Below are 13,223 nucleotides of genomic sequence, written 5' to 3' on the forward strand. Positions count from 1 at the left end.
GGCCACAAACGTCAGAATGCACCAATTCAAGCAATTCTGACTTCCTTGAGGGAGGATGCTTCTTAAAAGATACTCTGGTTTGTTTACCAGCCATGCAATGAGAACATTTCTCCAATTCTGCATTTCTCAATCCCATAAGCACATCCTTTTTAGCTAAGCAGTTAAGCCCTTTCTCACTTATATGACCAAGCCTCCGGTGCCACAAAGATGCCTCCATATACATAGCATTCACACTGTCTTTAGCAACCAAAGCTTTAGTCCAATACAATTTAGATTGTCTCTCCCCTCTGGCCATAACCAAGTTACCTTTAGTGAGCTTCCATTTACTAGAACCAAAGTGATTGTCATAACCACAATCATCAAGCAACTGCACAGAGATTAAATTAAAACGAACATCTGGAGCATGTTTGACTCCTTTAAGCAACAACTGCACTCCCATGTTGGTTTGCAGGCAAACATCACCAACACCAATCACTTTAGACTCACCATCATTACCCATCTTCAACACTCCAAAATCACCAGAAGTGTAAGATGTGAAGAACTCCTTCCTAGGTGTAACATGCAGTGTAGCACCACTATCAATAATCCACATGCTCTCATCAGATACAAGATTAACGGACTCAAAGTCACGAAGAAGAACAAGATCACCATCTGTAGCAGTAGTGACACGATCATCATCATCATGATCATTCTCTCTCTGTTTGCCCTTCTTGTCTTTGTTCTCCTTTTTCCACTTAAAACAGTATTTCTGAATGTGTCCAGTTTTATGACAAAAATGGCACTCTAAATTCTTGTATCTTGACTTGGACTTGCTCCTACTCTTCTCTCTACCACCTTTATGTTCCTTTTTCTGACTTCTCCCCCTAGCTTCTGTAACAAGCATCTCAGACTGAGATGAAGAACCATGTGCCTTCCTTCTCATCTCTTCATTAAGAGCACCGCTCTTTGCCATCTGAAAAGAAACAACACCATTCGAGGCAGAGTTCGTAATTGAAACCCGAAATACCTCCCAAGACTCTGGTAGAGTATTAAGCAACCATAATCCCATAACTTCGTCATCAAACTTTATGCCCATTCCTGACAATTGATCTAGGAGCCCTTGAAACTCATTTAAGTGATCAGAAATAGAAGAATTCTCCCTGTACCTCAAATTCATCAAGCAATTTAACAAATACAATTTATTATTGCCCGACTTAGAAGCATACAAAGACTCAATCTTCTCCCACAAAGCTCTGGCATGTGTCTCATTAGCAATATGATTATAAACATTATCTTCAACATATTGCCGAATAAAACCACATACCTGTTGGTGCTCAAAGTCCCATTCTTCTTCAGACATAGAATCTGGCTTCTGTGTAGCAAAGACCGGAAGATGCAATTTCTTGACAAATAATAAATCTTTCATCTTGCCCTTCCACAAATGATAATTTGTACCATTCAAAGCAACCATCTTTGCATTTGCCTCCATCATTCAAGCAAGTAAATATAGCCCAACCAAGAGCTCTGATGCCACTCTGATGGGGAAAACAATAACAAACAATATACCAGAGAATGCAGCGGATATAATTTCCCCTAACTTGCAAGAATCTATGAGGAGCAATAATCAAAGAGCAGCAATAATAAATCACCAAAAGCACAAATAAAGGCACCAAGATTTTTAACGTGGAAAACCCCTCAAATCAAGGGTAAAAACCACGAGTCGTCCAGACCAAAGAAATAGCTTCACTATGATCAACAAGAGTACAAAAGAGTCTTAATCAATAGCACAAATTAGTGCCAACACCCAACCAAATAACAAAGCAACAAAGCTTTCAAATAGAGAAGAACAAGAGAGGAAAACCTCTACAAATCACTGCTGCAGTGCGAAATTAATATCTCCCAACTCAGACCTCGTATCAAAGATCCGACCGGTCAGAATGAAGAGCAATGAGTTCCGAACCTGCTGTAAAAATTTCAGCCCGATCCAACGGTGAACGAATCCGCAGCGCCGAATTTACTGCGACAGCTCTATGAAAAACGTGAACAGAATTTTCCCTCTACCTCTCCCTCTATGTGTTAGGGCTTTCAGTGTATTCTGACTCTATTGTTCTGCCTCTCTCTTTATTTTATAGCCTCCTCTCCACTAGGTTTAAGTGAGACATGGGCTTCTCAAATTTTGGGCCTTTTCTCCACATAGGAAGGGAGCCCAATACCCAACAGTATTTGAGTTGTTTATATTGTTTGACACATTTTTGTTTTAATGTTAAGTTAAATACTATTATGAAACGCGTTTGAAATATTAAATAAACTTAACAAAATTTGATTAAAATGACTAAATTCACGTATTTCGAGATATGAAAGACTAAATTAGTTCAAAGTTTTGAAATGGACAAACTTCAAAATTCACTGAGAGTGGATAAAAACATAATCAACCCTAAAAATATAAAAGAATAGATATTTTTAATGAATTATAGGATAACTCACCATGAAAATCAAATATGTGTAAGACATGTGTTAAATGAAGCAAGTTGAATAAGTTGATCCCAATATATATATATATATATATATATATATATATATATATATATATATATATATATATATATATATATATATAATTGAGAATGTGTCATGAATGAGACGTGAATCATTTCCTGAAACTTGTGTGCTAAATGCTATATTTTGAAACAGGGAGAGAGAGGTCCTGGATGGACCACGAAGGTACGCACCATTAGGTGTTAGGTCAATGGGACCCCCTCCACCACTTGTTAGTTTCTTTCCATTCCTTCTATTTCTATACATTTTCAAACTTTTTTTTCATTTGTTACAATATATTACAAATTTTATAGTGGAAATAATTTCCTTAAACTGGTAAGAATTTACAAGAGCAACAGTTATAAGAAGTGAAAACAATAACTTCAAATGAGATCATCCATATTTTTAATATTGAAAATCTTTTTAATGTGAGAAATAAAAATTTAATATACAAGTCAATCGATCAAATTTTACTAAGATTAAATATTGGTACAGATCAAATTAAAAACATAAACAAGTATCTATCACTACAACAAAACAATAATGTTCTTAAATTTAAAAAACAAAAAAACAAAATTGTTTAATTACTCTTTTAGTTTATGATTTTGTCCAAAAGTGTCAACTTGGTCTTCCAGTTTTTTTAAGTTTTAATTTGGTCATGATTTTTAAAAAATTGATGCAATTTAGTTATTTTTGTTAAATTTTTTGAAACAAATGAAGAATTTTTCATCAAAATTGAAGTTGTTAATAATAATTATTTGTTTTATTAATGTAATTAACATAATCATAGTGACAAGTTTAATAAAAAAATTTATTAATTTGTTTCAAAAAAATTAACAAAAAGAATCAAATTGCATTATTTTTTAAAAATCGAGACCAAAATTGAAACTTAAAAAAATTGGAGGACTAAGTTGATATTTCTGGACAAAAATAGGATTAAAAAAGTAATTAAACCAAATAAAATTAAAAAATCGAGCAACAATGCGAAACTCTATCTATCTATAAACATCCAATTGACAATCTTAACTGTAAAAATAAATGACCAGTACGAGACAGATCTATCTAACTATAGACATCGAATTGACAATCTTAACTGTCTTAACTATCCAAATGAAGGACCATGTGTCATAAGTCTTTTGACAAAATTTCAATCATCTGAATTAGAAATTTCAGTTTTATTTAAGTTATCAAGATAATATATTAACAATTTTTCTTTCACTTATCTTTTTCAAAGAAGATAACATTTTTATGCTCTCTGACCTAAAAGTTTCTTTTTCACTTAGATTAAAAGAGATAAAGTAAATTTGACTAATTTAAACTTTTTAGTCAAATAAGTGAAAGTTCAACCCAATAAATTTAGTTCAAGAAATTATTTAACAATATATATATATATATATATATATATATATATATATATATTAATATGTAAGTACATATAATCCTTAAAAGTTTTGTACATAATAAGTGATATACGGTTTAATAATATTTTATATTGAGGAAATATTAGTGTGTTAGTGTATCAAATGATTAATATGAATTCATAATATTTAAAATAATAATTTAGCTTTGTTAGATAAAGCTATATTAGTTAGTAGAAGTCAATTCAATACTAAATAATTAATAAATGAAAATTCATTTTGTAATGTTTCCTACAGTTAGAGAGAAAACAATAGGGACAAGACATGACTGATGAAAAAGAAGATAGCAAATATTGGCTATTTTGTTTAGCTAAGAGAAGAAAGTAAAATATGGTCTCCTTTTTTAATTTAAGAATAAAAAAACAATATTTAATGTTACGTAAAAAAATAATTTAGTCATATGTATTAAGTATAAAGTAATATCTTTTCCAAATCCCACATACTCTTAACCTTATATTACATAAAAGAAGTAAATTTATCTTACAAATTTTATCTGAGAAATCATAAATAATTACATAGTATTGAATTGAAGGTGGGATTAAATTAAATAATTGAGTGCACTAAAAAAATGAACATTTGAATTTACTGCATTATGATCCACAATGAGTGGTGTATATTCATGCTTATCATTAACTGATTATTATGCTATTTCCTGTGTCACTGATCTTGAAAAAAAAAAACTTGATAGTAAAGAAATCTACTTTTTGAACTTTCTTCTTAAAGTACTGTAAAAGACACTCCCTTTCTGCTGGTCTCAGAAAAGAAAAAGGGTGGATTAAGAAGTGTTTAATGCACAATTGATCTTCAAATAGAGTTTAATTAATTTCAGGGTAAGAATGTAACAGATTTGTGATATCAAATTAAAATTCTACTATATCTACTTATATCCACGTAAAAAAAATTACAATCTTATTATTGTTTTTTTTATACATGTTGCGTAGTGCACAAACCCTCTTTCCCACTCAATCTGAAAAAAAATAAATGGCACCAAAATCTCAAATTATGTTTATTTTATTAACAAAAAACAAAAGTAACACTCATGAAATTTCATAGAAATTGATGCATGTGTTTATATGTTATCATTGAAGTTAGATGTAGGCTTAGTTTAATTTATTTTGAATAAAAAATTTCATTTGACACGTGAAAAAAGAAAAGAGTTCATAATCCAAAATTCTTAACATGATTTTGGAGCAAGTTTCCATTATAAGGGAGGACATTATATGTCAAGTAGTGAATTGAAGATGAAGAAGAAGAAGACATTGAAAGTTGAAGATTCGAGTACAACACAACAACAATGGTAACATTGGGAAAACCATAACTAGAGCAACACATCGCATTCTATTAAACTCTAATACGACAAAAGATTTTCAGAAATAATTAAAATATAGATTTAATTAAATTCTGTCTTAATGATTTTTCTTTTGTTTGTGTTAATCTTGTTTCACGTTTTGTTGAGACGAAGCAAAGCAATAGCAATAAAGTGGTTGGTGTCCAGCGAAGTGGGACAGAGAAAACCCCACGTGTCGAATGGTAAAAGTGGTGCCCCACCTGTCGACTAAGCAGAATGCGACACGTAGCCTTCTGGACTTTCCCGCAACAGAGGGACCACTTTGAAAAGGCCGGCTCGAGAACGGTGCGTAAACGGTCCCGTAGGGTCCACCCATTACCCTCACAATCCTACCTTTTGGGTCCCGCCTCTACCCTCACATGACCACCCATTAGGTGGACCCATCCACCCCCACCAACAAACAAATCAAAATTTTCACGTAATTCTAACCCTATAATATTTATATTTCTAACAATTTTCTAAAAGAACAGTGTAAAATTTTGCAGTAAAAACACAGAAATTAAAATGTAAATTTTATTCTGACTATTATTTATTATTAACATTATTTTGGGAAATAAGAAAAAATTGAGTACTAGTAGTTCTGAACTTGTGGTACTAGTTACGTATTACCCCACCGGGTCCCCCACCATACCCTCCACTTTTGGTGGTGTCCCACATCAATGCACGTGGTCCCACCATTTTTAATCCGGCATCACGTGCGCACGTGCTCTTCCTCTCGCTCCCAACGACGTCGTCGCGGGGAAACCAGATTCAACGCCTTCTCTGCCTTCTCCTTCTGGTTCTGGTTCTCCTCTCAATGCTTGGAAGACGCGCGCGACATGAACTGCAGCTCTTGTTTGTCGTAAATCTCCAACGAGAAATCTCTCAGCATGTGAGTTGTGGTGGTGGTGGTTGGAGCCATGACGGTGGCTCTGGCCGGGGACTTCGACGACGGCGCGGTGGAGGAAGAGTTAGCGTTTGAAGAAGAGGATGTGGAGGTTGGTTGGAGTTGAACAGGGGTGACCATGGAGGAGACAAACGCGGAGATAGGTCGTGCTATGGTGAAAAACTGCGGATGGTGCTGAAAAGACGCGGCTTGGGGGACGACGAAGAACGCGCCTGCAGCCGGAACGACAGCGTTTGAAGGCACGGCCCACACAGGGACCACGCCCTGCGGGAGCGGAATCGCGGTGTGCTGCGGAATTGCGGGCGTCGTTGAGGCGGTCGTCGTGATCGTCCTCGCGCTTTGCTTGTTGGAGCTCGCGAGGCCGGCGGGGACCGAAACGGCGCCGTCGTTTACGTCCACGTAGGCGCTGTTGGCGGGTCGCTTGCGCTTTTTTTTCTCGGGCGGGTCTCCGAGTTCCGGGTCGGAGGGGGAGGTGGTCGGAATCTTGAGCGTGCCGTTGACGGACATGGCGATGGCGGGGACGGTGCCGGTGCCGGTAGCGGCGATGATGGCTGGCTCGGCGTGTTCGAGGAGCCAGCGGATGGTTTCGCCGTCTGACTTGTGGCCTAGTTCTCGGGTGAGCTGGAAGATCCGCGCCGCACACGTGGCGGGCATTCGGATCCTCCTGCCTCGGCCCTCGACTTTGGTGTGGCGGTCCTTGGTGGAGGCCCGCTTCTGCGGTTGGGCCTGGGCTTGGGCCAGGGCCTTGGACACAGACATGGACATCCCTGACGGCACGTGCACAGCCACCGGCATGACACGTATCGCGGAGCCCTCCTCCGTCTCGGGCTCCACTTTCGGCCCCTTGGGTTCTCCCAACCTTAGATCAACGTCTCCAGAAGATTGATCAGCCATATCTTCAGAAAAAGAAGAAGAAGAAGAACGTACGTAACAGAAAAAAACAAGTGTTTAAGGATGTAGGAATGAGGTAGAAGGTGGTGTTTGAGTTGGGTTAGAATGAGAGTGGTAGTGAGAATAAAAGTATATATAGTGAAGGTACGTGAAGAAGGAGTTGAGAAAGGAGAATGAGAAGGTGGGGGCCCTGGGTGGTGGGCCCTGAGGCCTGAGGTTGTGTTTACCGTGGATGGAAAAAAAATGAAGGGTGATGGAGGCGTGGAGGGTAAAAGTATTGCACGTGATGGGCCCCATGGTGGGCATTGGGGTAGGGGAGTTTTGGTCAATTGATTCACTTATTTGGCAACTGCAAAAAACGTTAAAAGATGGAGGGCATGGAAAAGGAGAAAAAGGAGAAAAGGAAAGAAAGGGCAAAAGAAATTTGGAATGGAAGAATGGAAGTGAAGTTGATAAGATTCTGGCATCATGAATCCATGATGCCCTCAACTATTTGAGGATAAGGTAAATGATTCTTTTTTTGGCTAAAATGTTTTACTTATCGTTAAGAAAAGTAGTCATGACTTCATATTTTTGTGTTGTGAGGGAAAAGGGAGTTAAAATGGTAAAGTTGGATCAGAGAAAAATGATCCCTCCCAACTTGGAATTCTTCAGAATAAACAATATTTGCATGCAAACCGTGGTTTTGTTTGTAGGAGGGTCACTCACAATACCATTTTAAAAATGAGTTGGAATAAGACACCTTACACGTACGTACCCAACATCTTAAAACAATCCACATTGCCCATACCCACTAGTTTAAAGGCATGAATGCATTAATTAATCATGCACTTCAACACACTAAACATGACATGAACATGAAAATTGTCGATCAAACAACAAAGGAGGGGGAAAAACGATGTTACCTTTGGCCTAGGGTGGATATGGGTGCACTTTTGGACTCACAAAGTTTGTGTCAAACAGTTATATTCACTCGAAGAAAATAATAATAATAATAATGAAAGACAGCGTGCGATGACGAAGACTTGAAATGGAAAGTCAATAGCATGGAGCGTGTGCGTCGTGCATGTTTGTTTTGAACAACAGTGGAAGAGGATAGAAACACACAAACATATACATCATAGGACGTGTGAAATAGTGAATGGTTCAGGGTGTGTGGGTCTAGCACCCACCCAATGTTTCAAGGACTTTTTTTATTTTTTAATATTTTTTTTAATGTTTTATGATTTTACTTCAAATACTTTTACAGTTATTTCACACTTTGGAGGATAATATAAAAAGTCCAATACTAATAAATTACGGCACTATTATTTAATTCTATATTTTGGTATAAAAACCCATGAGGGGAATGCCACTCGTATTTGGAAAAATAAAATAATAAAATCCATGGTATTTAATGATAGTTATTGGATGAAATAAATTGATAAGGACTACTCACTCACTTACGAATCAATGAGCATGCCACCATATTATGATCAAAAGCCACACGAATAAATTCTAACTCTCTTCTTCATTTATAGGAAACCCACCCTCATCACTGTTTTTTTTTTCTTCTTTATTTTTTCCTTTTTAATCCAATTTTTATTCCATTTTCTAATGCTATTGGTCGTAATAGCTCTCAATATTGTTGAAAATATATTCACACAGGAAACAAATTTGTCTCTTTTTTCTTCACTTAAAGGGTAGCTAGTTTAACGACATAATTATTACGTAGTGCCATTTTCAACTCTAAATATTATAGTAACACTGATAATTAATTGGATACTAAAATCCAGCAGCATGAACAATGCCCTATTGAATGAATAAAAAAAACACTAAATTTTGGAGGAAATAAAAAAGAGGTGAATTTCCAAAATTGACAAGAGTGATATAAATACAGCGTTCAGCTCTCATTCTCATAGCTATTATGTCACACGGTTGCTGGTAATTAAGAAGCCTAAAACAACTCACACTATGGCTGCTAGATAGGAGTACCATCCTAATTAAATTCAATGCCAAAAATAAACCAAAGTATATAATGTTACAAAACTATGTCATCAATTCATTCTTATTATTTAACTTTGGTTAAATATGTTTTTTTTATCACTCAACTTTCATTGAAAATTATAATTAGTCCTTCTTGAAAATTTTGGTCCAATTTAGTCTTTTTAGCTTTAGAAATGCATAAATCTAATCCTTTTAACCAAAATTTATTAAGTTTATTTAACGTTTCAAACTTGTTTTATGATGATATTTGAGTTTATTTACAATGTTCGACACATTTTCATTAAATTCACGTATTTCTAAAAGTGAGAAATTAAATTGGTTTAAAATTTTAAAAACTAATTTTAAATTTTACTAAAATTTAAAAGAGAATAAATATATTTAACTATTTAATTTTTTATTATCGGTAAAAAGAACTCAAACAAAGATAATATCCTGATTTATAAAAAATATTTATATTACGGAAGTAGAAGTAGAGAGAAGGAGATGCATCGGTAGTGGACCTACGAATAGAAAAAATTAAACATATTTATATTTGGACATGGGGCCCGGGAGAAGGTTTTTGGGCCCGGCGGAAGGAGTGTGTGGTGGTGGCGGCGGCAACAGGAAGCGGTGCGCACGCTGAGATGCGAACCATCAGAGGATGGGCCCACAGCCCACACACTTTATCTTCCAAATCACTCTCTCTGCGTTGCCCACTGCTTCTGCCCCCGGTGGGACCCACCGACCCCCAATCCAACGGTCCCTCTTCCCCACGTGGGGCCCACCACCCCCAAGCAAATAGGGCCATGGCCCTTCCTGGTTTGGTTGCCCCTGCCCCCTCTCACTTTGAAAGTGGACCACAATGGAGAAAAATTAGTGGTGGCCCCTCTGTGGGACCCACCATTCTCACACCTCCCTCACCCTTATCATGGGACCCTCTCTCTCTAGTGCCAATTTGGGTATTCACCAACACCCATGCTTCTTCTTTTTCCTTTTCTACCTTTTTAATATAATAAATAATTTTCAGGTTGAATATATTTTCATCTCTTAAATTTTATTAAAATTAGAATGAGTTTTTTTTTTAATTTTAGACTAATTTAATTCTCATATTTCAAAATTTGTTAAATTTGGTGAATTTAGTCTTTTTAACAAATTTTATTAAATTTGTTTGATATTTTAAATATGTTTTTTTAGTAAAGATCGAAGAAAAATGAGTTACACAACTCAAATTATTATGAAATTCGTTTAAAATATTAAATAAATTTTAAAAATTTGATTAAAAAGACTAAATATACATATTTTTAAAATTATAAAACTAAATTAGTCAAAAATTTTAAAGAAAAATTAGTTGGAATTTTCAGTTAGAAAATCAAAATTATATTTAACTCAAAAATTTAACTCACCAATTTATTCACGTTTACACATATATCAAATTACAAACATCTCCAAATCAATCTTTCTTTTATAATGTTACTTTACATCACTTTAATTCCTCCTCCGTTCGAATTAATGTGTTTAGCTTCCTTATTTTAATTTTGATTAGATAGAGATTAATTAATAATATATAAGTAAAGACAATTTTATATTTTAAAGTTTTTTTTAGTATAGTATTAAAGTTTTTCTAATGTTATTTGCCTGTTATCAAATTACTTACAAAAAGAATAATCTTATTTTAGTGATAAAATTTGTGGAAATGAATTAAATTTAAATCTATTTTCTATTAAAGTTATTGAAATAGTTTTTACAATTGAAGTTGTTTATATAATTAAAAGAATTAAATAAGAATGAGGAAATAATTAAAGTTTTAGTTAGCATGATTGAGTGCCAACTCTTCTCTTGGCTTCTGGATGGGGGGACCTAAGGAGGTGGGTCCTACGGTGTAGGGCACTCTCTCTCTCTCTCACTTCTCACTTTCTCATATCTCACAAGTGTTTTTATAATTTTGGTGATGGTTTGTTTATTCTTTATTATCTACCAACTTTTGGGTACTCCTAATGACGTAATTGTTTTATTTATTTATTTAAATTTTTGAATGTAGATGATGTTTATTTATTGTGAATGGTGGAAAGAAGTATTGGATTGGATGAGAATGGGGTATTGTGGTTTGTTTGAGATTGGGGACCCTTCTTAGCTTCATCCATCATGCTTCTTGGAGAGTGGTGAGAGGTGAATGCTCATTGCTCACTCATCAATGCCCATCACACCAACTACTAAGCAATTTTACCATCAATACAATCTCAAAAAAACTATTTCATATAATATTATTTATAAAATACAAGATTAAATGTGTTTTTATTATTGTTTTAAACATGGATACAACTTGTTCTTAAACTTAAAAAATTAATAGATTTAATCATTTTTAATTCGATTGTTTTAAATTTTTTGATGTGTCAGATATACTAGATAAATATTTGAATTGTTTACGTTATTTGACACATTTAAATATAAATATCAGATAGATTTTTTAACTTAAAAAGAAAAAAGAAAAAAGAAAAAAAAAATTCTTTAATACCATTTGACAACTCATATAAGAGATAAATAGTCATTAATAAAGTAAATTTAATTTTTTTATTTGTAGAGCAAAAAGAGAAAGTGAAAATTAATAAAAATAAGTATAAAAAAATTGGATGTCAAAATATTATTGTCCAAGAAAATTAACATCGTTGAATTAACAAGACTATATTCATTTTTAAAGTTTTGAGACCATTATGTATCAAACTTCGAGATAAGAAAAATTCTAATTTTACGTCAAATTAATTTAAGGTTAACAAAAATATTTAACTTTTAACTCTAAAATAATTTACTCTTATAATATTTAAATTTAAAATGATTGATTACCATCTCAATCTATTAAATTAAAGAAACCATTTATTTATATAGAGCATACGATTTTGGGATATACTAGCAAGAAATCTTATTACACTTACTTTAATATTAATTTAAAAATTTAATTGATTATGGCTTATATATTTCTTTTTCGGGTATAAAGAACACTAATATTGAGATTAGGTAGGAAAAAAAGATGTTGGCTCCTTCTTATCCTCATCAAACTACTTTTTGGCAAGTTGAATTCTGTTTTGTCTGCTTTTATTTAATCTTAAACATTGATACATTGTTTTAAACCCAGATGAAAGCTAAATCAATTATTATTAAATTCCATGCCTTCATATCGTAACTGTAGATTTGACTCATTAAACTGATAATGGTGAAAAAATAAATAAATTTATAGCTGTTAATTGAGTAATCTATGCCTTGTAGGTGTGTGTGGGCATGTCTGAAGTTATTAAAATCTCTTAAATTTCAATCAATAACTATGAGTATGTATTTTCCTACTTAAGTGTGGACCCTAGTTTAGAAAGAAAAGAAAATGGTGATACAGATACATTAATATCTTATATTTAAAGATATCTTAAATGCATAATTAAAAATGTATGCTATATTTGACATTTTATGTTTGGTATAGTGATTGAATATGGATGATAATAAGTAAGAATTTCACCCATTCAACGAGTACGGGTGTGAATTTGATATTACACATTTATTTTATTTTATTGTTTTAGGATATGAAGCATTTTTTAATATGTTTAAATGAAATGGATTTTTAAAATATCTTTCTATAAGAAATTAATTAACAATCAAAGCTTTCTATTAATAGTTTTGTATGATTGATTATTTTGGTAAACAGTGTTTTTTCCATTACAATATAGTGAATTCAATTTTAAAGCAAGGTTTCATATTGGGCTAAGTCGAGCTCATTGGGCTAACCCACTGATAAAAACCTTTGTCTCGCACCTCCATACTTTTTAAAATGATCATTTTACCATTTATGAAGTAATTTCTAGTTTACTTGTTTCGAAAATATTCCAAAACTAGTTTTCTGAAAATTTCAAAATATGATTTTTGAAATAAATTTTTAGAACAAACTTTCTAAAATATATGAAATGTTATGAGAGGGAATGCAATACAATTGTGAACAATTTCATGACACTGTAACGCCATAGACATTTTGTTCATTCAAATATGAAAGTATTAAACAGTATAACCGATTTATTTTGCGAACCAAACAACTATAACATTACAAAGATGTTGAATAGTTTACATTAACTTCGAACCATAACAAACTAGAGTTAGAGTTGTGAAAGTGGGTCAAAAGCTTTCGGTTAATTCGACCCATCATGGGTTCGGACAAGATTGTGTTGAA

At 33.6% G+C, this 13,223-nt stretch overlaps 1 protein-coding gene across 1 annotated transcript; it reads right to left on the reverse strand.

The window, feature by feature from the left end:
- Nucleotides 1–5,775: 5,775 nt before the first annotated feature.
- On the reverse strand, nt 5,776–7,176 carry LOC114165107 (transcription factor TCP9-like). Its single transcript, XM_028049762.1, has one exon. The coding sequence runs from the start codon at nt 7,058–7,060 to the stop codon at nt 6,074–6,076; it is 987 nt and encodes a 328-aa protein (XP_027905563.1). The 5' UTR covers nt 7,061–7,176; the 3' UTR covers nt 5,776–6,073.
- Nucleotides 7,177–13,223: the final 6,047 nt, after the last annotated feature.

The sequence above is a fragment of the Vigna unguiculata genome, chromosome 10 (genome assembly GCF_004118075.2).
Source record: "Vigna unguiculata cultivar IT97K-499-35 chromosome 10, ASM411807v1, whole genome shotgun sequence".
Classification (NCBI taxonomy): Eukaryota; Viridiplantae; Streptophyta; class Magnoliopsida; order Fabales; family Fabaceae; genus Vigna; species Vigna unguiculata.

Coding starts and splice junctions, on each gene's coding strand:
- LOC114165107 (XM_028049762.1), bottom strand. CDS start 7,060: ATGGCTGATCAATCTTCTGGAGACGTTGATCTAAGGTTGGGAGAACCC.